At 40.6% G+C, this 21,732-nt stretch overlaps 7 protein-coding genes across 7 annotated transcripts; 4 read left to right on the forward strand and 3 right to left on the reverse strand.

Moving 5' to 3' along the window:
* Window positions 1–584: 584 nt before the first annotated feature.
* BCR41DRAFT_425014 (hypothetical protein) lies at window positions 585–4,506 on the forward strand. Its single transcript, XM_022030518.1, has 6 exons — window positions 585–808; window positions 975–1,063; window positions 1,157–1,199; window positions 1,292–1,423; window positions 1,549–2,079; window positions 2,190–4,506. The coding sequence occupies exons 1-6, from the start codon at window positions 752–754 to the stop codon at window positions 4,425–4,427; spliced, it is 3,090 nt and encodes a 1,029-aa protein (XP_021877697.1). The 5' UTR covers window positions 585–751; the 3' UTR covers window positions 4,428–4,506.
* Window positions 4,507–5,019: 513 nt separating this feature from the next.
* Window positions 5,020–7,217, forward strand: BCR41DRAFT_425015 (bacterial low temperature requirement A protein-domain-containing protein). The gene is made up of 5 exons (XM_022030519.1): window positions 5,020–5,608; window positions 5,719–5,801; window positions 5,971–6,005; window positions 6,108–6,499; window positions 6,621–7,217. The coding sequence occupies exons 1-5, from the start codon at window positions 5,188–5,190 to the stop codon at window positions 7,211–7,213; spliced, it is 1,524 nt and encodes a 507-aa protein (XP_021877698.1). The 5' UTR covers window positions 5,020–5,187; the 3' UTR covers window positions 7,214–7,217.
* A 244-nt stretch (window positions 7,218–7,461) lies between these two features.
* BCR41DRAFT_326849 (ribosomal protein L28e) lies at window positions 7,462–8,919 on the forward strand. Its single transcript, XM_022021634.1, has 5 exons — window positions 7,462–7,488; window positions 7,870–7,895; window positions 8,040–8,160; window positions 8,410–8,592; window positions 8,710–8,919. The coding sequence occupies exons 2-5, from the start codon at window positions 7,876–7,878 to the stop codon at window positions 8,809–8,811; spliced, it is 426 nt and encodes a 141-aa protein (XP_021877699.1). The 5' UTR covers window positions 7,462–7,488; window positions 7,870–7,875; the 3' UTR covers window positions 8,812–8,919.
* Window positions 8,920–12,762: 3,843 nt separating this feature from the next.
* BCR41DRAFT_360685 (malate dehydrogenase, NAD-dependent) lies at window positions 12,763–14,593 on the forward strand. The gene is made up of 4 exons (XM_022025406.1): window positions 12,763–13,023; window positions 13,159–13,421; window positions 13,536–13,684; window positions 13,911–14,593. The coding sequence occupies exons 1-4, from the start codon at window positions 13,014–13,016 to the stop codon at window positions 14,473–14,475; spliced, it is 987 nt and encodes a 328-aa protein (XP_021877700.1). The 5' UTR covers window positions 12,763–13,013; the 3' UTR covers window positions 14,476–14,593.
* A 46-nt stretch (window positions 14,594–14,639) lies between these two features.
* Window positions 14,640–16,572, reverse strand: BCR41DRAFT_360686 (hypothetical protein). Its single transcript, XM_022025407.1, has 3 exons — window positions 16,071–16,572; window positions 15,452–15,856; window positions 14,640–15,327 (listed from the first exon to the last, which is right to left on the reverse strand). Exons 1-3 carry the CDS (start codon window positions 16,471–16,473, stop codon window positions 14,648–14,650), a joined length of 1,488 nt encoding a protein of 495 aa, XP_021877701.1. The 5' UTR covers window positions 16,474–16,572; the 3' UTR covers window positions 14,640–14,647.
* Window positions 16,573–17,553: 981 nt separating this feature from the next.
* BCR41DRAFT_360688 (60S ribosomal protein L12) lies at window positions 17,554–18,632 on the reverse strand. The gene is made up of 3 exons (XM_022025408.1): window positions 18,586–18,632; window positions 17,854–18,343; window positions 17,554–17,746 (listed from the first exon to the last, which is right to left on the reverse strand). The coding sequence occupies exons 2-3, from the start codon at window positions 18,340–18,342 to the stop codon at window positions 17,738–17,740; spliced, it is 498 nt and encodes a 165-aa protein (XP_021877702.1). The 5' UTR covers window position 18,343; window positions 18,586–18,632; the 3' UTR covers window positions 17,554–17,737.
* An 84-nt stretch (window positions 18,633–18,716) lies between these two features.
* BCR41DRAFT_389119 (Alpha/Beta hydrolase protein) lies at window positions 18,717–20,774 on the reverse strand (the record flags this gene model as incomplete). Its single annotated transcript, XM_022028089.1, has 3 exons — window positions 18,717–20,104; window positions 20,224–20,477; window positions 20,590–20,774. 3 exons carry the CDS (start codon window positions 20,772–20,774, stop codon window positions 18,717–18,719), a joined length of 1,827 nt encoding a protein of 608 aa, XP_021877703.1.
* Window positions 20,775–21,732: the final 958 nt, after the last annotated feature.

The following is a 21,732-nucleotide window of genomic DNA, read 5'->3' on the forward strand; positions in this document are numbered from 1 at the left end:
AAATATGATGACAAGGAATGCTTGGTCCATAACAGATGATGACATTATCATTGACATGCATTAATGAACACGCGCAAAAAGAAACTGTATTAATTTCACATGTCCAAAGTTGCCAAGATTTTTTTTTTCTTCTTGTCTTGACTGTACCTAGATTTGTGCTGACAATGCAAAAATAGTAGAAAAGTCCAGCTGGACGTTGGCAAGGATCCGTAGGTCATTACTATGACCCATCATTATTATATTGTCCTCATCATTACTCTCACTATCATTCATTCTACAGAAGTTCCAAAGCCCAGTTGTCGTCTAAATACTTATACGTATACTAAATATACCATGGGTTGTATATTTGAGAAAATACGCTCACATTTTCAAGGTGCTCTCAGCCGGACTTTCCACTTTTTATTCGCATGCAAGGTTAGAGTAGCATGATTTAATGTGCTTTTGAACATTGTTCGGGCGTTCAAACGAAAGAGAGTGTACATGTACGCCGACCGGAGAAGCATGTGCTGAAAGACGAAGAAATATAAAAGTATCTCAACAGACATGTCCTGCTGCCCAAATGTTTCCGTTTCTGTCTTTTTTTTTTTTTTTTCTTAGTGCTCATCTCCATTCGACATTCTTCATTCTCCATTCTTCATTCACATTCACCGCTTGTTCGACAAAAATAAGATATCAGGGAAATAGAGAAAAAGAAGGCCTGAATGTTATTTTAATTTAGCGCAGGCATATATACATTCCAATTGATCAGATCATGGATCCCCTTGATTACTACGCACTATTGAACTTGGTGGATGCCCCTGGCGTTGTGGTAAGTCAACACAACATTAATGCATCCTACGACCAAGAATAGCGTCGTATTGGCCTTGATTCTTGCTGAAAAGGGTTTTTATTATTGTCTATTTGTCCTACCTGTCGCTAATACTTTCATTCTTTTGTGTCATTGTTGTTGTATTTGCCATTTGTTGACATTGTAGCCAGGCCGTGACCCAAAATGTCAATATGTTCAAACACCATTAAAATCTTCTGCAAATGCATCTACTCCTACTTGGGGATGTCCTGCAGGGTAAATAGCCAATACGAGGCAATAGCTCCCTGCATTTACTGACATTAAGCATTGGTTAAGTGTTGTTCTTCTAACTTGATACTCTGTTATTAGACATTTTTGCGTCTCGCCAAAACATTCAGCGCCCTGCACGCCTGTAAGTAGTCGATTTTTCTTTTCTTTTCTTTTCTTTTTTTTTTTTACATATGCCATTTTTCTGACACTTGGTTTTTATCAACTGATAAATAGGGCTTCTACTGTCCACCCAACACAGCTCAGCCCATGTACTGTTGTCCAGGCTATTATTGCTCCAATGACACGACCACTTTGACAATCTGTCCCCAGAATCAATACTGTCCAGCAGGATCAGTAGGAGGAGGAGTATGGATAGTTTTTACAACCTGATTGTCTGATGTTTTGATTTTTGTTCTTTTTATTATGAAAAGATCTAATTGACATATACTCTATACTACCTCTGCTGTCATTACTGCCGCTACTACAATTAGGTCTCCTGCTTATGGCTCGCCTCATGTCCCGCGGGTAGTTCATCGGCTTCCAAGTTTGGGCTGGTTCTTTTTGTTATCATTTTTATCATTGGTATTTACATTGTTTTCTGGATCCACAAACGATTTGAACGAGTCCGTACTCAGCATCTTGAGAAGCGGCTACGATGGATCCATAACCATAATGCCAATCATGACAACCTGTTGATTGAGGATGAGCAGGACGACGACGACGACGACGGCTGCAATGATGAAAAAAGTAGTGGATCTGGTACTCATGATGATAATGGTAATAGCAACAGTCGCCACAGGATACGTGATCAAGTCATTGATATTGATGGCAACAAATCTACGCCGCACCGTTCAGATTCCGATCGAACAGCTGTAGGAGAGACATCACCATCATCAAAGCCTGTAGACGATGTCCCTCAAAGACCGAAGCTGAGGAGAAAAGTGACAAAGGTCACTCACTCGTTCGACATTGAGTTTGAGCGCCTCAGCTTGACTCTTTCAAATGGAACTACCATTCTACAGGTAAAACGTACTTTCGTTACTACATTGAAAAATAGAGATCATTCTCAAAACACATTCGCTTACTCGATCCAACTGGTATCCCAACACCTGTATACCTTTACCAACGCTAGAATGTATCTGGCCAGCTGAAGGCAGGAAGGAGTTGCGCCATCATGGGCCCTTCAGGGTCCGGCAAGACTACGCTTATCTCCATCCTCACATCGAAAATGCCCAAGAACGAAGGTCGCGTTCTCATCAACGGACAAGAAGAGGATCTTAGCCATTACCGTAAACTCATTGGATATGTACCTCAGGACGATATCATGATGCGCGAGCTAACTGTGCATGATATCCTCTTACACTCTGCATACATGCGCTTGCCAGCCAAACTCACGAAATCACAAATGACGGAAAAAGTACTGGAGATTGTTGACTTTCTGGGTTTAAACTCGGTAATGGATTCTGTAGTAGGTGATGCCGAAAAGCGAGGTATCTCTGGAGGCCAAAGGAAGCGCGTCAACATTGGTATGGAACTTGTAACAGACCCTAGCATCTTGTTCCTGGACGAGCCGACCTCGGGATTGGATTCAAGTACAAGTGGTGATGTCTGTAAACTCTTGAGGGCCATTGCGCGCAAGAAGGGTCTCACAGTCGCTGCTGTCATCCACTCTCCCTCGCCCGTTGCATTCGACCAATTTGACGACCTCTTGCTCTTGGGCCACGGTGGCCGCGTGGTATTCCACGGACCCAGGACTGAAGCGCCAGCTTATTTCTCTGCCATCGGTTTTCCCCTACCCAAGGACTCTAGCCCTTCAGACTTCTATATGGACGTGATATCAAATAATGTCAAATCCAAGATCTCTAAAAACTTCAAGCCCTTCTACCTGCATCGCTATTGGGAATCGTACTGCAAGCGCGCACAGACATTTTATGCAGCAGGCAACAATGGCGTGGAATATAGACACCCATCACCTTATACTTCAAATCCATCATTACTCCATCTTAATTCGCGAGCTTCAGGTTGCCATAGTTTGGATCAATCCGCAATGTCGGTACAGCATCAGCATAGACCAGAGCTATCAGCCATGCCCAATATGAGTGGTGCCTCATCGCCAGCGCTGTCTCCTTCTTCTGTGCATAGCCCGGGGGCGGTAGGGCCGTCATCTCTCCATCCCTCGTCAGCTTCCCGCGTTGGCGATGAGAAACGCCATAGTCAACACAAGAGTGTAACCAGGGTCCGTGACTTGGCTCTTGAACATGAGCCTAAATCCGGTTCGTCTACACCTCGAGCTTCCATGGCCCTATCTGAGTTTCACTCCATGTATGATTCGCCGCCTTTACCAGAGAAACTCACCTGGGTAGAGACGACCAAAGGGGCGCTCCGCATATTTCTCATTGACAGTCGTATGTGGTGGCACGGGGTTTTTGCAGAGACCAAGGAAACTGTTTTGGGGCTCTTTCTTAAACGCAGAGACCCTATCCGTAACACTGCATCCCCATTCAAGATGTTTTGGCTATGTCTATCTCGTGCACGCCTGCAGATTTACAGGAGCCGGCGTCAGTTCCTCTACGACCAGCTCTTGCACCTGGGCTGTGGCATGTTCATCTCAATTGCTGCCTCAAAGTTCGATTATCTCGGTCGACAACATGACATGGTCTGTGCAATGACTCCATTCCAGCTCAAGCCCAGCTGCTTCAGTCCAACGGACCATTTGGCAGAAGTCGGTGTCTTTATTGCACTCGGTGTTTGCTTTGCAGGCATTTCGGTGGGATCTGTCACTTTTGGCAACGAAAAGCTGGTCTATTGGCGCGAGAAGTCTTCGGGTCTACTCACGCTCCCTTATTATTTAGCCAAAGTGATTGCTGATATCCCTCGCATCGTTCTTGCCGGAATCATGTTCTCAATCTCATTGATTATCTTCTTCAACGAGCGATCCAATTATTTCTATCTATTGTTTATTATCATCATGCTGTATGCTATAGCCTTTGCAATGGGCTATCTACTATCAGCCTTGATCCCTGCTCAGCGCGTGGCGCTTGTGGGAACAGGATTTACGTTGGCTTGGGCAATTGTGTTTTCGGGTGATGCACCTGATTTGGCTGATGTGATGAGCGATAGCGCATCGGGCGGATATAGAGCGACATCATGGATCTGGACAATCTCTGCACCTAGGTATGCTATTGAAGCGATTTACTTGCGGGAAGTGCAGGCGAGGCCGTGGGTCGAGATTCAAAACGCTCCTCTAGCTCACACATATAAGCTAGACCAGTTCTGGTGGTGTTTTAGGGCCATGGCTTGTATTCTACTTGGATGGCACGTTTTAGCATTCATCAGCTTCAAACTAAAAGATCGATCCAAGCAACGCTAGAAAAAAAAAATGTATAGACTACCACAATACCTTAATAACTTAATTAAAAGTCTGTTGGCCACTTTAACGCCCAGCTTTCAAAAAGGTTAAAACGTTATTATGAATGGCCTTAATTTTTTCTGAAACTGACAAATATGAACTCTTTCGAAAAAAAAAAAAAAACTTTTTGAAAAAAGGGGGGAGATACAGAGTCCTGAGAAAACAAAAAAGAATTCTCCGAGCAACTCGCTGAAAGGGCAAGATGCATGTCTAAAGAATTTTTTTTTTTTTTTTTTTGAAGATTACAAAACAGCAAACCCAAGGAGACAAAACATGTGAATGATTAAGGTTACTGGGAGGGGGCTTGGCAAAAACGCGAGAGCAAGAGCTTATTTGGTTTGTAAGGACATGACAAATAAAACACTGTGCAATTATATCTACACCTAAACCATTTTGCTACAACCTCATCTTCTAAGCTGCAAACGGAGGGGGAGGACATCTTTGTGTACATGTTCATGTTACACGTCGAATGCAGGTGCATGTATATATCCTTGGAAGTCTTTTTTTTTTTTTTTTTTTTTTTTTTCACTCTCCATCTACATTTCCTCTTTTCAGGCTCTCTATTTATCTCTCTTTCCTTTTTCTCTTCACTTTCTTTTCCCTCTTTTACAGCTCCCATCATCCACTTTTCAACTCCTCTCTCCCCTCTTTGTTTCTTGCATTAACATAATAGCCATAGAGCACTAATAATCAGTGTTCAATCCTCTCCAACTTACCGACTATGGAGTCTAATACCAGCAACAGCAACTTCAATGTTGCTCTTAATGATCCGTCGCCAGGGCACCATCACATCCATCATAGTGCATTGGATAATATGTTGAATGAGGAACTGGTTGATGCACAAGATGCAGCCATTGCTCGTGCAGAGGAAGCAGAGGTAGCAGCAGCAACAATAACAGGTCAACAACAAAATCAACAGGGAGATGGATCATATTTTGTTCCAAAAGGAATCCAAAGTGAATATGATGGCGAAGCAGTTTCAAGATCGGTTTTGAGGCCACCTCTGCATTCAGCCCCACCTTCGTATGAAGAAGGAATTGGACATCGATTGAGATGTCATGCAAAGCTGATGCGTCATCGAGACCGAGATACAAAGGTCACGAATGTGGAGCTGTTCTTTGACCTGGTCTTTGTCTATGCCAGTAAGTGGCCTCCTCTTTTATTCATTTATCTTTACATCCATGCTGTATACATGAACATTCGTATGGACGCATAAAAACCAATAAATAACAAAAAAAAAAAAAATTACTAGTCAGCTCCATCTCTCATACTATGGAAGAGGATCTCAGGTGGGAAGTGATACTCGAAATGTTACTTGTCACATTAGCTGTCTGGGTAGGTTTTTTTTTTTTTTTTTTTCTGTCGTGCAAGCAACTGTTTTTTTATTGTTTGTTTGTTTGTTGTTGAACTGTTGCAGGAGTGGAAATGGCTTCTTTTTTCTAACTCTAATTTTGCTTATTGTGCCGACTAAAAAAAAAAAAACGCGTCTGTTCATTTCCAATAGTGGGCTTGGGTATTCAGTGCATGGGCATTCAACTGGTTCGTATCTGGATACTGTATCAAGCGCTTTCTTTTTTTTTTTTTTTTTTTTTTTGTCTGTGTCATTATTAACGTAAAAGTTCCTTACATCCATCTACTTAGGTTCAATCCAGATTCATATCTGGTTCGATTATTGTTATTAGCATTGATGTTGATCAGCTTGGTCATGTCTGCAGTTATCTCGGATGCCTTCCACGACCATAGTCTTCTCTTTGCTGGGATGTATGTGTTGATCCAAGTAGGGCGGAACGTTGCTGCAGTCATTGCACTTCATAAGCACAAACTCCAATGCAATTTCCTTCGACTGATGGCATGGTTCACATTTACGGGAGTGCTATGGATTGTGGGTGGTGCCTTTGGAGGCGTTGCAAGGAATGTCTTGTGGACCATCGCTATTGTGCTTGAATATATCTCTCCAGCTTTGGGTTTCTATACTCCAGGCCTTGGCAAGTCTAAATCCACTGACTGGGATATTCATGGAGGACATCTCGCTGGTAAGGCTTTTTCCTCCCTCATCACAAGAGTCATAAAAAAAAAAGAGAGAGAGGACAGTTCACTAATTTTTTACCTTCTCACTCTTTTTTTTTTTTTTTTTTTATAACTTATAACTGCTAGAGCGTTGCTCTCTTTTCATCATTATTGCTCTGGGTGAGTCGATTGTAGTCAGTGGCGACACCTTCAAAGAAGTGATTTTCACAACTACAGGTTGTGCCATGTTTTTCGTGTCATTTTCTGGAGCAGCAGCAATGTGGTGGATCTACTTTCATACTGCCTGGAACGAAGCCATCGAATACGTGGAGCAATCAGACGATCCTGGCAAGATGGGTCGCCTTGCTTATACATATATTCATGTGATAATGGTGGTTGGTATCGTCTGGTGTGCTGTTGCGGACCGACTCAGCATGATGCACCCACACATGGTACCTCACCATGAAGGACACGAAATTGATGTGGCCATCATGATTGGAGGCCCTGCCTTATTTGTGTTGGGCCATGCTTTATTCCGAAGGACATTCAGCTCAAGGTTACCAAAGGCTCATCTAGTGACCATTATAGCTTTCCTCTGTGCTACACCCATTGGCCTCTTCTTGCCTCTCTGGGCTACAGCGCTCACGACTACAGCACTGCTGTTATGTTTGGGTTTCTATGAGTCGTATTTTAGATGTCATATCCTTCCTGGACTGCATCGTCATCATTCAGAGACTTAAATAGAATGCTATATCTTTGTTTTATTATTTATTTATTTTGATATAACATTAATATATAAATGGTATCCTACAACCAAAATCACTAGACAAAGCGCGTCAATTGTCAGTTAAAATATATACGTTTAATTCATGAGCCACAAATCGTTAAAACCTTGCATAGTTAATGCCAGCCAATAGTTTTCAGTTTTGTTCAGGTGGATTTTTTTTATTTTTTTATTTTAGCACAAAGCGTCTCAGAGTTTGAATTCCTTCTCTTCGCATTCATTTGGGATCATGTAATGTTTATTAACATGAAAATGTCGGGATATCCTTTTTCTTTTCATGTGGGAATCATTGTCGCGATTACGGGAGTAGTATCATCATGATCAGACATTAATATGAACAGGAGAAAAAAAAAAAAAACATCAATTATTACATGAGATTACAAGTGGAGCTTTTTTCTTTTATAAAAAACAATCATGTCGAACCTTTGATTCAATGCTATGAATTATTCGATCAACACGGACATGGACTTTTTTTTTTTTTTTTTTTTAAAAAAAAATGGGATGCTACAATCAGTTAAGATGGATTGGAAATCATAGCATTGGGACCATGAGAGAACCATCAGCTAATGAATTTTTCCTCTTGTCGGAATCCCCACTGTCTCGTCTTTTTAGTTCAAAATGTCGGCTGATCTTACCTGGTAAGACCGAATCTTTTTTTTATATTTTTGTGCCTGATTAAGGGTGTCGCAATTGGAAAGGAGGATAATAACTAAGGGTGGAAAGGAGGATAATAACTAACGACCGGGCATAAAATCTCTCCTATTGGGCATTCTATCATGTAGGCTTCTTATCAAGAACAACAACTCCTTCTTGGTCAAGCGCAATGGCGTTCAGTTCTCCTCGGAGGCTGGTAACTTGTTGAACAAGAACTCGTTCAAGTACTCTGGCCTTGCCAACAAGAAGGTATATGACCAAAATATACACAAAAAAAGAGATAAAAGCATCTAGTTGAAATGACATTGATGGCATATGCAGAAAAATCGAAACTTGTTTTTTTTTATACCTCTTTGAGCATATCGTCATCAATGTCGTCGCTCTGTTGGTCTTTTGTTATAAAAAAAGATCAAGAACGCGACATTTGATATCAACTTTCAAAGCGTAATATTTCTCTTATCTTATATATTAACTTTCCTGATGGCCGTTTTATGATAGACTGTTGACATTACCGCTGCTCCCTCTGGCCGCGGTGTTGTCGTTGCCACCAAGAAGGCTAAGGTCTCTGCCTACAAGCCTGCCAAGACCATCACCAAGGTCACCCTCACCAAGGGTATCCGCAAGTCTGCCCGCTCTGTCGCTGGTCTTACCCGCAATGGTTACCGTGCTGATCTTCGCCAGGTAAAAAAAAAAAAAAAAAAAAAAAAAAAAAAAAGGGGAGCAGAAAAAGTTGCAATTTTTTCTCTTTAACGCGTATTGAAAACAACCATTTCTTTTTTTTTTTTTTTCTCTTTTAAGGCCGCTCTTGCCCGTGTCTCTGCCCTTCTCAACAGCCAGAAGCCCGTCAAGGCTGCCCCCAAGAAGACCGGCAAGGGTATCCGTGCTGCCAAGAAAAACTAAATGCAGAGCCATCCCTTTGATCTGTTTGAAAACAAAATAAAATGAAGTCATTTGGATATTACACAATTGAAAAATAAGAAGAATTAAATCTCTTTGAATGGTCACGTGAACGAAGCAAGTCAAAATCAATTCAAAATGGTACTGTGCGAAGCAAATAATTAATCCTTCTCTTTCTCATCCAAAAAAAGGTGCATAATTTAAAAAAAAAGGCATCCATCTATCATAATTTATGAAGATATCATCCATTGAGAAATACACAAACATATTCTTATAAATATCGACAATCGTTGTCGATATTAAAAACATTGTTATATAGCAGGACTCGACTCGGTCTTATCCGCTTCTTTTTTCTTTATTCTGCTGAGAAGCCTTTACCAGCTAATGGGTAGTAGGCAACAATGCAGGCTTTGGGCTTGAAAGAATCAACATTCTGAACAACATCGACAATGCTATTTTTTCCACCTTTTCACTAAACTCCAAAAACGCAATAGATGATGAGTTGGCCATCAAATTATCGAATATATGCTTTATTATTTAAAGGAACAGGAGAGATGGTTCATGACAACTTGGATATTGACTAAGCAATAAGGACAATCAACATTAATATCAAGGATCAGCATACAATCGACCCTTACTCCATCCCCCATGGCTTTTTTTCTAAAAAAAAAAAAAGAAATCTAACGATTAAATCATGCATCGGGAGACATCATATATTCATCAAAAACTCGCCCAATCTATTTTATTCTTACATGTATATGGTATCATTCAACTCTATAGGAAAATGCAGATTTTCGTCAAGACCCTTACCGGAAAGACCATCACCCTTGAGGTCGAGTCTTCTGACACCATCGACAATGTCAAGCAGAAGATTCAGGACAAGGAGGGTGCGTTATTCTATTATTATTTTATTTTATAATTATCCATTAATGATTGAAAGCGTGTATATATCATATATATCACTGGAACATCTTGAGCTGGAAGTATTCGGGAAAAAAAAATATATATACATTGGATCTTTTACAATTACAGCTTCTATAACAACGTTATTAAGCTAAGATGAATTGGACAAATAACGGTTTACAACAGCAGCAACGGCAACAGTGATAGTTTCACAATAAGAGTGAATATCGGTTCACGTCGGAAAAGGGTTGAAAAGAAGAGGCAATCTGGATATTAATGGAATGTCACTACAATGTATTGACATTGCGATCTGAGTCAATGTCGAAATATGGATCTTCAACCATATAAAGCATTGGAGCACCTTTATTTATTTGATAATCAACTTTCAGGAAAACGTTATCTTTTACCCTATTTCTTTTTCTTTCCTTCCTTTCCTTTCCTTTTCTTTTCTTTCTAATGAAATGGTTGATACTTACAGTATTTTATGTTTATAACCCGTTGGATTTCTGATATATATAAAAAAAACAGGTATTCCCCCAGACCAGCAGCGTTTGATCTTCGCTGGTAAGCAGCTTGAGGATGGTCGTACTCTTTCTGACTACAACATCCAAAAGGAGTCAACCTTGCATTTGGTTCTCCGTCTCCGTGGTGGTATCATTGAGCCTTCGCTCAAGGCCTTGGCTTCCAAGTTCAACTGCGACAAGATGATTTGCCGCAAGTGCTATGCTCGCCTTCCCCCTCGTGCCACCAACTGCCGTAAGAAGAAGTGCGGTCACTCTAACCAGCTCCGCATCAAGAAGAAGCTGAAGTAAACTACTGGTTTTTTTTTCTTTCTTTTCTTAACAAAGAATAAAATTGGATTTTCGGATCAGGGAGCTTTTCTTTTTCTTTTTCTTTTTCTTTTTTTTTTAGTTCATGACTTGATGCCTCTTTAAACTTGAGCTGCATATGTTCCTCTGGCATCCTTTTAAGATGCCTACTCTTTTCTCCCTCAAAAAAAAAAGAAAAAGAAAAAAAAGGAATGGGCATGCTTAGTTTTTTGACTCTTTTGCCATAGTTCTTTACTCGCAGAGTCTGGAGAGTCTGCACGAGATAGTATGCGCAAAGGTGCATTCACTACATATGCTGTATTTAAATAGGTGGCCCTTGATCGATCTACTTTATACTATCGATGCTGTCATTCGAAGCCTCTGTCTCTGAGGCTGTCTCTGCTAATAGGTCTTAGTAATGATCTATTTGATACAATTAACCTCTAAAGGCCGATCCAAAGCTGAAGGACTATAGCCGAATCCCTTCTGAGTTCCTTGAGTCTTTATCTATCGTAAGGAGAGGAGAGGAGAAGTGGACGCGAAAAAGTCAGTCTCGATGGACTACAATACGCGGATGTGGTGCTGCTATCAACTTGAACAGGCACATGACCCATATTACCGTCTATGTTGGTGATGGCGGAGTGATCATTGTATATGCATATATTTATATATCAAACATGTATTTTTTTAAAGGCATAGCGGAATGTGTAACAGTTCAGATGTCAATGCGTTTCCCAGTGATTTGACTAACAGTTTTGAAAATGCAATTTTTGCCCGTCCCGTGTGTCAACTTTTTTTTATTTAATTCTTGGTTTTTAAATCCTGTGTTCCCCGCAAAAAAAAAAAAAAAAAAAAAAAAGTAGATTGTCAATGTCACCATACTGTGACAATGTTCATTGTTGCATTGATTTTTTTTTTTTTTTTTTTTTGTTACAAATATTTTAACGGAAACGCGTGTTTAAAAAAAGTTGAAATGTCGCACATGAAAAAACATTAGAATATTGTTTTTCTTTTCCTCGTTTGAATACAAGCTGTGCAGGAAACCAACAATGACGAAATACGATTTATAAGGCTTTATATCACGGCCAATTCCTCAGGTATTGTTGTATCAAAAAAAAAAAAGACACGGAGGATGATTACAATTGAAGAAAACGCTAAGCTATTCCTTATTGAGGAGAGTCTGGACAGAAAAAGAGAAGCGGATGTCCTTTTCTGTAAAATGAAATGTATGGTGCAGCATTTTGGAAATCCAATAACATGTGCAAAGCTGCAAAGGCTCTAAATTGTATTGAGAACAAAAGGTTGTAGACATGTCCATGCTCTTTTTTTTTTTTCCTCCTTCTCTTTCACAAGCTGCAGTAACAATCATTAGGACCAACACGGAAAAATACGCGACAAAGTCTAAGAGGGGAGTTTCGCTACCGTTCATTTCCGAGATTTTTTAGCTTAAAATTAAAATGAATTCTAACCGTCATCCTATGTCATTGTAGCTGCAAATGCACGAAAAAAAAAAAAAAAAAAAAAAAAAAAAGCCCTGGTGTCCAAGTCAATTCCGCTTCCACCCTTTCAAGGTGCGGAAGGGGACCGACGTATGCACAAGTGTATCGAATAAGGGCATCATTGTCTTGTTGGATAACGAACAGTGGCCGTTCAATTGGGTATAAAAAGGGATAGCTTTTTTTTTGATTTCCCATATCCAACTCGTAACTCTTTATCGTCGCTTGTATAATATATCTTTCTTTTTTCTCCTTTTCCTTTGTAAAGTACATGACATACGGAATGGTAAGTCTGATAGTAGAGATGGTTGAGATGATATGAATCTGTCAATGATTCCATGGTTCTTGTGTCCCTTTGATGGATTGAAATTCCGCAAGATGTTTAGGAAAAAGAAAACTGCAATGCATGTTTTTTTTGTCGATCTTTTCTTATTTTTACATGTGTCATGCTATTCCACAATTTATTTGCCTTGGGAGATCCGATTGAAGCAGCGCTGTTCTCTAGAAAGACGTTTTCAATGGCTGAATCTGTTGAGCGTGAGCGTGAGAGAATGATGAAAAGAAGATTACGATTGGAGAACAGGTTCTCGATGTAGAACATGATTTGTCTATCCGCTCCAGCTGCAAAAAATAAACCTTTTTGAACAAACTCGAACTTTGTCTTTGACTCTCATTGTCAGGTCTTTCCTTCAAATAGCATCCTCTCCTCTCTCTTTCTCTTCTCATTCCTTTCTTCCTTCTTCCTCATTCTTTTCTCATTTCACCAAACCACTCTTTTCACCTCTATACTTCTTCTATTTTTTGTATGTCCCCCCCCCATAATTGCTATTACTTTCGCTATTGCTTTCCTATTGCTATTGCTATTGATATTGCTATTGTTATTGTTATCACCATTTGTTACAACTATTAAGTATATGTATGTCTAACATTTCTTTGATTTCCTATCATTATTATATACTATTGCCTTGACTGGACTTAGTCTCCAGCTCCTAACAACATGGTTAAAGGTAATGAGCGAGAAAGGAGGAAAAAAAAAAAAAAAAAAAAAAACATTCCTATTTATCATACCTTTCTTTTACATTAATTCCTTTGTTCACTAATACGATTATTATTATTATTGCTGTTATAATTTTATAATATAGTCGTCATTTGCGGTGCTGCTGGTGGTATCGGTCAGCCTTTGTCTTTGCTCTTGAAGCAATCGGATTTAATTTCGCATTTGGCTCTTTATGACGTGGTGAATGCAGCTGGTGTCGCCGCAGATCTGTCACATATCAACACAAAGTCCAAGGTCACAGGCCATGGTAAGGAGAGCATGGATGAGGCCCTAAAGAACGCACATACAGTCGTTATTCCCGCAGGTGTGCCTCGTAAGCCTGGTATGACTCGAGATGATCTCTTCAAGGTAACAAACCCTCCCGTTTATTGCATTTGGTTTTGTAATTTTTTTTTTTTTTTTTTTTTTTTTTTTTTTAACTGACAACTTGTCTTTTTTTTTTTATTATTATTATTATTCTAGATCAACGCGGGTATTGTGCGCGATTTGGCTGAAGGCGTTGTCAGAAACTGCCCCAACGCGTTCGTGCTTGTCATTTCGAACCCCGTCAATTCAACTGTACCCATTGTCTGTGAAGTCTTTAAGAAGCACGGTATCTTTAATCCTAAAAGGTAAGTTTCTTTCATCTCACTCCGTTATCTATTTACGGCTTGCGGATCCACCCACAAAGAAAAAAATGAACTGAGCACTGCGTGGGGATAATTAATAATGTTTTACGATAAGCAAAGCCCCATTTTTTCTCCACTTTTTTTTTTTTTTTTTTTTTTTCTACAATTGCTCATGATAAAGGATCTGTCTTATCTAACCCACAAAGTTTTTGTTATTGTCATTAATTAGGGTCTTCGGAATTAGCACATTGGATGTAGTGCGATCTTCCAGATTTGTTTCCGAAGTTAATCCCAAGATCGATCCTGCAACCCGTGTCACCGTTGTTGGTGGCCACTCGGGTGTCACCATCGTCCCTCTGTTGTCTAAACTCCCTCATGGGTTCGTAGACTCCCTCTCAAAGGAACAACTCGATGCCCTGACACACCGTATCCAATATGGAGGAGATGAGGTCGTAAAAGCTAAAGATGGCGCTGGATCTGCAACTCTCTCAATGGCCTATGCAGGTGCCCGATTCACTCTGGCATTGCTTGACGCCGTTATCGGCGGTAAACAAGGATTGATCGAGTCCACCTACGTGAACCTGGATGCGGATCCACAGGCCACAGCTTCATTCAAGGAGAAGACTGGACTAGAATATTTCGCTCAAGATGTCGAGTTTGGTCCTGAAGGTGTGAGTAGAATCTTGCCTTTGCCCACGGTCTCTGCGTATGAACAAACACTCTTGGACAATGCCTTCCCAGAACTCAAAGCCAACATTTCCAAGGGCGTGTCTTTTATTACCGAGAGTGCTTAGACCATAGGAAAAAATTAAAAAAGTCTTCCTTATGCACATCCTCTCACTACTTTCATTTCGAGCACAGTCAAATATATACTTTTGTAAATAAAGAAAAGCAAGCACAAGTTCAAATGCGCGCACTTTTTTTTTTTTTTTTTTTTTTTAATTAGAATGAAGTGATAGATGATGGTTACATATGGCTGATCTGTTCCTCCTCTTTATACCGCCCTTCTACATAATCAACCACATCCTTTCCATAGACCTCCAACAAATCTGCATCCTTAGGTAATGCCAAATGCCTTTCCATCTCCCGTTCAGTCAAGACAACTGCATTCAGCAGACTCAGCTTCTCATCTCTTCTCCACCGACAGATCGCGATCTTGTCCATACTAGCCGAGATGGCGCTTCTGCTTCGGAACATTTCCTCCACAAGGTATCCAATATCATGGCGATTCAATGGGAACTTGCCGTTGCCATCATCGTCGCTGTCGTTATTACTATTGTCTACAGGCATGTTGAAGCGTGTCTCCTCTAGAGCCTTGAGATTCCGATGTAGACGCTGATAGAGCTCCATCCGGAACTTGACTGATAACGGCTCCATCTCCCAGCCTCCTAGCTTACAGATGATAAATGTTGCCATCGACATACCAAACATGGCAGGCAAAGGCACCAACACTGGCAGCTTGGTATTGGAAGGAAAGTCAGGAAGGATCCGATATCCATTGTCTGGCGTCTCTGATCCTGTTAATGGCAATGATGTCTTTTTAGGCTTGATTTTATAAGGTTTCTCTGAAGAATAGACAACTTCAATGCCATAGTCCACGCCAAGTCTCTTTAATCTGCGACGCACCACTTTCGCCAAAGGATCCTCTATGAAGCAAGCAAAGGATAAAAAGGAAAGAGAGATAAGCGACAAGTAAGAAATAATAATGATAACACTAATCCTAATATTAATCTTTAATACCAATAAAAAAAACAAAAAGGTTGTTTTTACCAAAAGTCTCAGAGATATCACTGATCAGCACGCGAGAAGGGTCTGCCTTGATGCCAGCACTAAGCGAGCTAATCGCAGGGATCTGGTTCTCGTGACAATACTTGAGTAACTGTAACTTTGTTCCTAGATCTCCAATGGCATCAACAACATAATCTGGTTTGTCTGCAAGAAGTCTAGCGGCCGAATCCTTATCAAGTCGTTCCACATGAGCATCTACCTCCGCCCAAGGCGCAATTTCCCTGAAATACTCTTTTAAAGCTATGGCCTTGGGTTTGCCAATGTCCAAGCGACTAGCACTCGCATGAAGATTCAATCCTGTTAATGAAATCTGATCAAAATCAATGATCCGGATTTTGCCAACGCCACTCTTGATAAGCATACTAGCGGCCCAGCTCCCAACTCCACCTAATATTATTTATCATTCATATGGATCATGGTTAATAAAGATAAAAATAAAAACATTCGATCTTCACTCTCGTGTCTTAACAATTAGAGAGAACACAATTTGGAGAGCTGAAAATCATGAAATCACAATTTATTCTTCTTATTCTTCTTCCTTTTCTCCTTCTTTTTCTTCTTCTTCTTCTTCTTCTTCTTCTTCTTCTTCTTATTTCCTTACCTGCTCCAACAACAATCACAAAAGAATCACGTAGTTTCTGGACACCTTCCTCGCCCAAGAACGCAATGTTCCTAGCCAATTGCTCTTGGATCAGTTCCTCACTGAATTCTACTTTTTTGCCAGTAGTCTGCTGCTTCTGATATCTATGTTGCTGTTGTTTGTATCCATCATGACTGATATGCTCTAATGACTCCATGTCAAGGACAGGATCCGACGTTGGCTTGTTTTTCTTCAGAGTCAATGAACGACCGTTCTTGTTACGCCGCTGCAAACCCTGATATCCTAACAAGACGGCTGCAGTACTGACAGAGGCTGCTGCAGCAACCAAAACCATCTTGGTCGATTGTGAAGAATTTGAAACAGCTCCAGGTGAAAGCGAGAGTTTTTCCAATGTAGCCCACATTTTTTTTTTTTTCTCAGCTGTTCGTATGTATCTGGGTTATATGGGATATGTAAAGGGATCCAGTACTATTAATGTTGTTCTCTTTGTTCTCTAGCTGATCCCGCCGTTTTATTTTAGTTGGTGCAATCACCTGTATGAGTGCTCCTGCTTTGGTAATAAGTAACTCTTTCGTAACAGACCAAAGATGCGACAGCGAATGAGCAAATGAACGAAAAGCCATGAATAATGAGCTCATAATACTTAACATAAACATTAGTGGAGTCTTGGAGAAAGTCACTTTTTTTTTTTTTTTTTTAGCTTATATCCCACGCATTTTCTGTATTTCCCATTCACAGATGCATTCTTTCAATATCCAAGCCTATTGCTTTCAGATCAACAATAAAAGAGATTCGCCAACTTAAAAACAATATTAATGAAGAGATCAATATTTTCTATATCTATATACTTCATGAAGTGAAAAAAAGTATGCGTCTAGACGAGAAAACGGGTATAAGATTACTCTTGCTTTTACAAAACTTCAAAATTTCAGAATGAATACATTTACAATAGTTGCAACACAATTCATGAAGTCTCAATTTGTAAGAGAGGAGTCAGCAATTATGGTATGGAAATATATGATATGAACCCATTGCCTTTGATTTAGTTTTTCGTTCCGTAATGTTTATCTTGTCGCGACTGTGTTCAGACTTTAATACCAAACAGTTTATTACTTGTTGCATTTGTTGTAACCATCTAACTAATTTTTCATTAATGTTACCTTTGTTCCTTGACTTGGCTTACATCTGGACAATCTTCCCGTTTTCATTCATTCATTCTTTCTTCCTTATATGCTTCGCCTCAAGCAGAACAAAAGCTTTTTTTTTTTCCAAAATGATCTATCATTCATCTCCGTTTCATCCTTTTCTCTCCTTAGATACTAATATTTATCTCCTGGATTCATACTGCTTTATCATGACAGTTATTTTTTTTTTTTCCACTTTTTTTCGTTCGTAGGCAGTATAACGTATCAAAAAGTACATCCACTTTGATCCTGATTCTTTCATAGTTTGGAAACATCAAAAAAAAAAAAAAAAAAAAAAACCCTCCTCTTCGCTTTGCGCAAAGTACAACCAGAGAAACATAAAGAAAAGAGGGATAAAAAAGAGTAGTCACAAAGGACTTTGTTGCCCAAGAGAATTATCCAAGCTTAAAAGCATGGTTTATTACTACTCTGCAACAGCGAATGGATTAAGTAAGGAAGGAAGAGAGGAATCAAACAAGATATTTAAGCCTCCTAAAGAAAATAGTAATTCATAGAAACAATTAGATTGTGTATTACAGTGTTAAGGTGATGAAGAACATCAGGCACAAAAAAAAAAAAAAAAAAAAAAAAAAACTTACGGGAATCTCAATCTCACCGGCATCGATGGCATCGCCGACGTCCTTAGGATTCTGGCCATCGACAGTGCATCCGACCGAGAATGCAGTTCCAAGAATCTCCTTGACAGTACCAGAGAGCTCGCGAGCCATGGACTTGGGGCGCATGATACGTGCAATCTCAATAACATCATCGATCGAGATGTTGCCGTTGTGCTTAATGTTCTTCTCCTTCTTGCGGTCACGGGGAGCCTCCTTGAGGGCCTTGATCACCAACGAGGAAGCCGAAGGGACGACCGAGACAGCGGCCTGACGGTTCTGGATGGTCAATTGAACAGTAACACGAAGACCCTTCCAGTCCTGAGTGGCCTTGGCAATATCTTCACCAACCTTCTTGGGCGAGAGACCGAGAGGACCAATCTTTGGGGCAAGAGCAGACGAAGCTCCAACCTCTCCTCCGGTAGCACGGAGGTAGATGATCTTGATCTCATTAGGGTCCAACTTTGGTGGCATGCTAATAATAAAAAGTGAAATTTATTGGTAAGCATTTGTTGTGACATTTATTTCATTGGGAAACGTTTCTCTTTCATCAATTGAGCGCAAATCCTGATAGCCAGAAGGAGCTCATGGATGAAGAAAAGTAACTGCCAAATAGAAATAATAGATGCGATACATCGTATGTATAATGGTTTAATGGATAGACAGATGGATGGATAGTTAGATGACACGGATGCTGCAATGGATGCACAAACATACTTGATACAATTTCTTGATAAAAAGAGAGAGAGGGAAACACCTTGTGGACGAAAAATTAATCCTTTTCCCTGTTTCGGAGAAAAACCTTGTTTTATTTTACAGTGCTCAGTGGAGCAATGTTCTGCTTTCCATCAATTCCAGCCTATATCTTCAGGGAGAGCAACGCCCATGAACCCAACACGCAAAGCTTCTACAGTATTATTGCTCCTGCGTGTATCATGCACCCACTTCTCAGATCTTTCCCACAGCTCCATCGCATCCTTGCCTTCTCGGACAGCATGTTCTGCTTCGACAGTGAGCTGAGGCGTAAACACAATAGCTTCTTTAGCAGCACTATGGTGCTTGTAATCGTCCACAGGCTGTGTGATCCTAGCTGGGAAAAGCTCTGCTCCATCTTTCGTCTTCATACCTGCAGTCTCTCCATACGCAAAGTGGATCCACATCGTCTGCACTCGCTCTGAAAATCGCTTTTCTTCTTCAGTCAAGACCTTCTCGAGCGCATAGTCTGGACCAAACACATAGACTAAATCAATACCATGATGTGCACCCCAACCGTGAGATTCATCCATTGCCTTGATGCAGCTATCAAAGTAGAACTGATATAGCTTGAGTCCTTCTCCTCCTTGCAACGATGAGTGAGTACTGTCCAGATCTTTGCGCTTGGAGAGCGCTCGTAAGGTGGAGAAAATCGGATAGGCGAATGTGTGATGCTCAAACACATGCATAGATCCTAGTTTTGCGCTCAAGTTAGTCTTAACTTTCCCATACACCTTTTCCCACAGTTGTTGGCTAGCTTCATCAGGGGGACAAAATTTGCTTTGTATCCTTGAAAATGCCTTTAGATTATCAGCACCAATCACTGATAAAAACATCTCCCCTCCGTTCGACATATTTCCGATCATGACAGCCTTGACACCATGATCGAGCATATCGGCCTTGTGGACCTGTACGCGGATATCTTCAAGTATCATCACACCATCCACATAAGGTGAGAACAATCGGACTTTGTTAGACCCTGCAGCTCGACCCAACTCCTTGCTAGGTACTTTTTTTAGTAGCTCGAGCTTCTCTTTCCCACTCAGCTCCTTAGGGATATTAAAGTAGTCGACCAAAAAATCGAAAAAGAGCTTCCCTTCCATATGAGATCGAATAGTTGGGAGACCATTCGAAGCGCTGGAATGCATGATTGCCTGATGGAAGAGGCCGCGGTGTTGAGGAATCAACATATGATAGCCAATACTCGAAGCACCACATAGCTCACCCATAGCGGTGATATTAGAAGGATTGCCACCAAATGTCGCAATATTGTTGTGTACCCATTCAAACGCAAGACGCTGGTCTTGAAGTCCCCAGTTGCCAGCGACTCGCTCATAGTCTGTCGTGAGCTTTGGATCCGACTTAATATCCTCTTCAAGCTCAGGGCAAGCGAAGAACCCATGGAAATTAAGTCGATAGTTGGGAACAACCACGATCACAGGACGTCCAAGCTTAGCTGCTTGATGAACTAGATTGCTACCATCTGGAAAACTCGGTGTTGTTTGAGTACTTTCCTTCTCTCTCTCTTTTTTTTTTTTTACGGTCTTTCTTTCAGCATAATGATAAGAGGATACTCTTATTTTAAGAACTATCAAAGCTTACCATAGAGTTCCAAAGAATTGGCACCGTCACGGTACCCACCTCCATGGATAAACACAATGACAGCTGCACCTTCAGCATTCGCTACTGCTGGCTCGGTAGTTGCCTTCTTCAATGTGTCCTCATGCACAAAAATGTTAAGGTTCAGACAGTGCTTTTCATCGAACTCGGCGGTCTCATCGTCAATGTCGACAGGTGTGCAAGAGCTAATCCTACTTGTAAAGCGGTCTTCTCTTTCACCTTGAGGACAGATGGGTCTTAGGAAGATGAAAAGCACACACAGATTTATCAGGATATCAATGAATATTGAATAGAACAGCCACCACAGAACACTTTAGTTACTACTACTGCTGTTGTTGAGCCACATACCCTTGTTTAGTAGCATCACGGACACCGGTCCATGGTTCAGGCTTGACAGCGGGTCTCCATCTCTCTTGGACAACACCGTATGGGACATTCAAGTAACGGGCCACACGCTTGCTTGAATCGAAGGAGCCTTGGAGGATACCTTGATTTACAACATGGATTTGGGGTGAAGATGACAAATTAACCATATTGGATGGTAAAGAAAAAAATTGAAGTCGCAAAGAGTGATAAAGAGGGGGGATGTTGATACTTTTTATCCTCTGATCCAATGCAAAGCAGTAATCTTTTTTTTTTTTCTTGCATTAATAGCCCCCTATTCATGCGTATACTTATCAAGGTGGGCAAACAACATCAAAATAATCCCATCAAGCAGAAAGGTAAACGATGAGAACCAGAGCTAGAAGTTCTATCGGTAGAGACTATATTGAGTCAATAAAGAGTCGTAGAAAGCTCTTCTTCATCTCTCTACGAGTTTAGTTACAAATCCAAATGGTTTGCACCGTCAGAAGGTCAAAATATTTGTACTTTTAGTTTATTTATGATTCGGTACTTCTGTTCTCATCTCTTACCATTGTTTTTTATTGATATTAAAGTGTGCTTACATATGCTATATCAAAATGCCTCCTGACTCTGCGCCATCCAAAGCTGTAGAGGATGAAAATGATACTGTAGTTCAGAAAATCTCAGCTCTATGAAACCTCATCATTCCTTCTGCATATTTGTTTGAGACTGCACTGCAAATGCATCACTACTGCCATTGATGATGCCGACTGTAGGCATATTAAAGTATGGCTCCTCTAGAGCTTTGAGGCTCCGATGTAGACGTATATCCAAAACTTGACAGAAAACGAAGCGATTCCATTTCTCAAGGACTCAGCTGGGAAAGAAGGCGAATGCCTCTACGCTTAAAATTTAACTGGACAATGAACCCGCGAAGGAAATTGCTCTAAAGGTGGCCAGAACTACCACCGGTTTTCTCAAGGCTTTTGAAACGTACTACCTCAATTTCTTGACTGACGATCTCTTCTAGATAACAGACCTTGCTGTCTTACCACGTGAAGGTGCAAATACCTTCGCAGACAGAATAAGTCAATTGTTGAGGCTGTGGGCTACAACCCACGGGTGTACTCTTCGGAAAGTATTGTA

The sequence above is a fragment of the Lobosporangium transversale genome (assembly GCF_002105155.1).
Source record: "Lobosporangium transversale strain NRRL 3116 chromosome Unknown BCR41scaffold_44, whole genome shotgun sequence".
Lineage (NCBI taxonomy): Eukaryota > Fungi > Mortierellomycota > Mortierellomycetes > Mortierellales > Mortierellaceae > Lobosporangium > Lobosporangium transversale.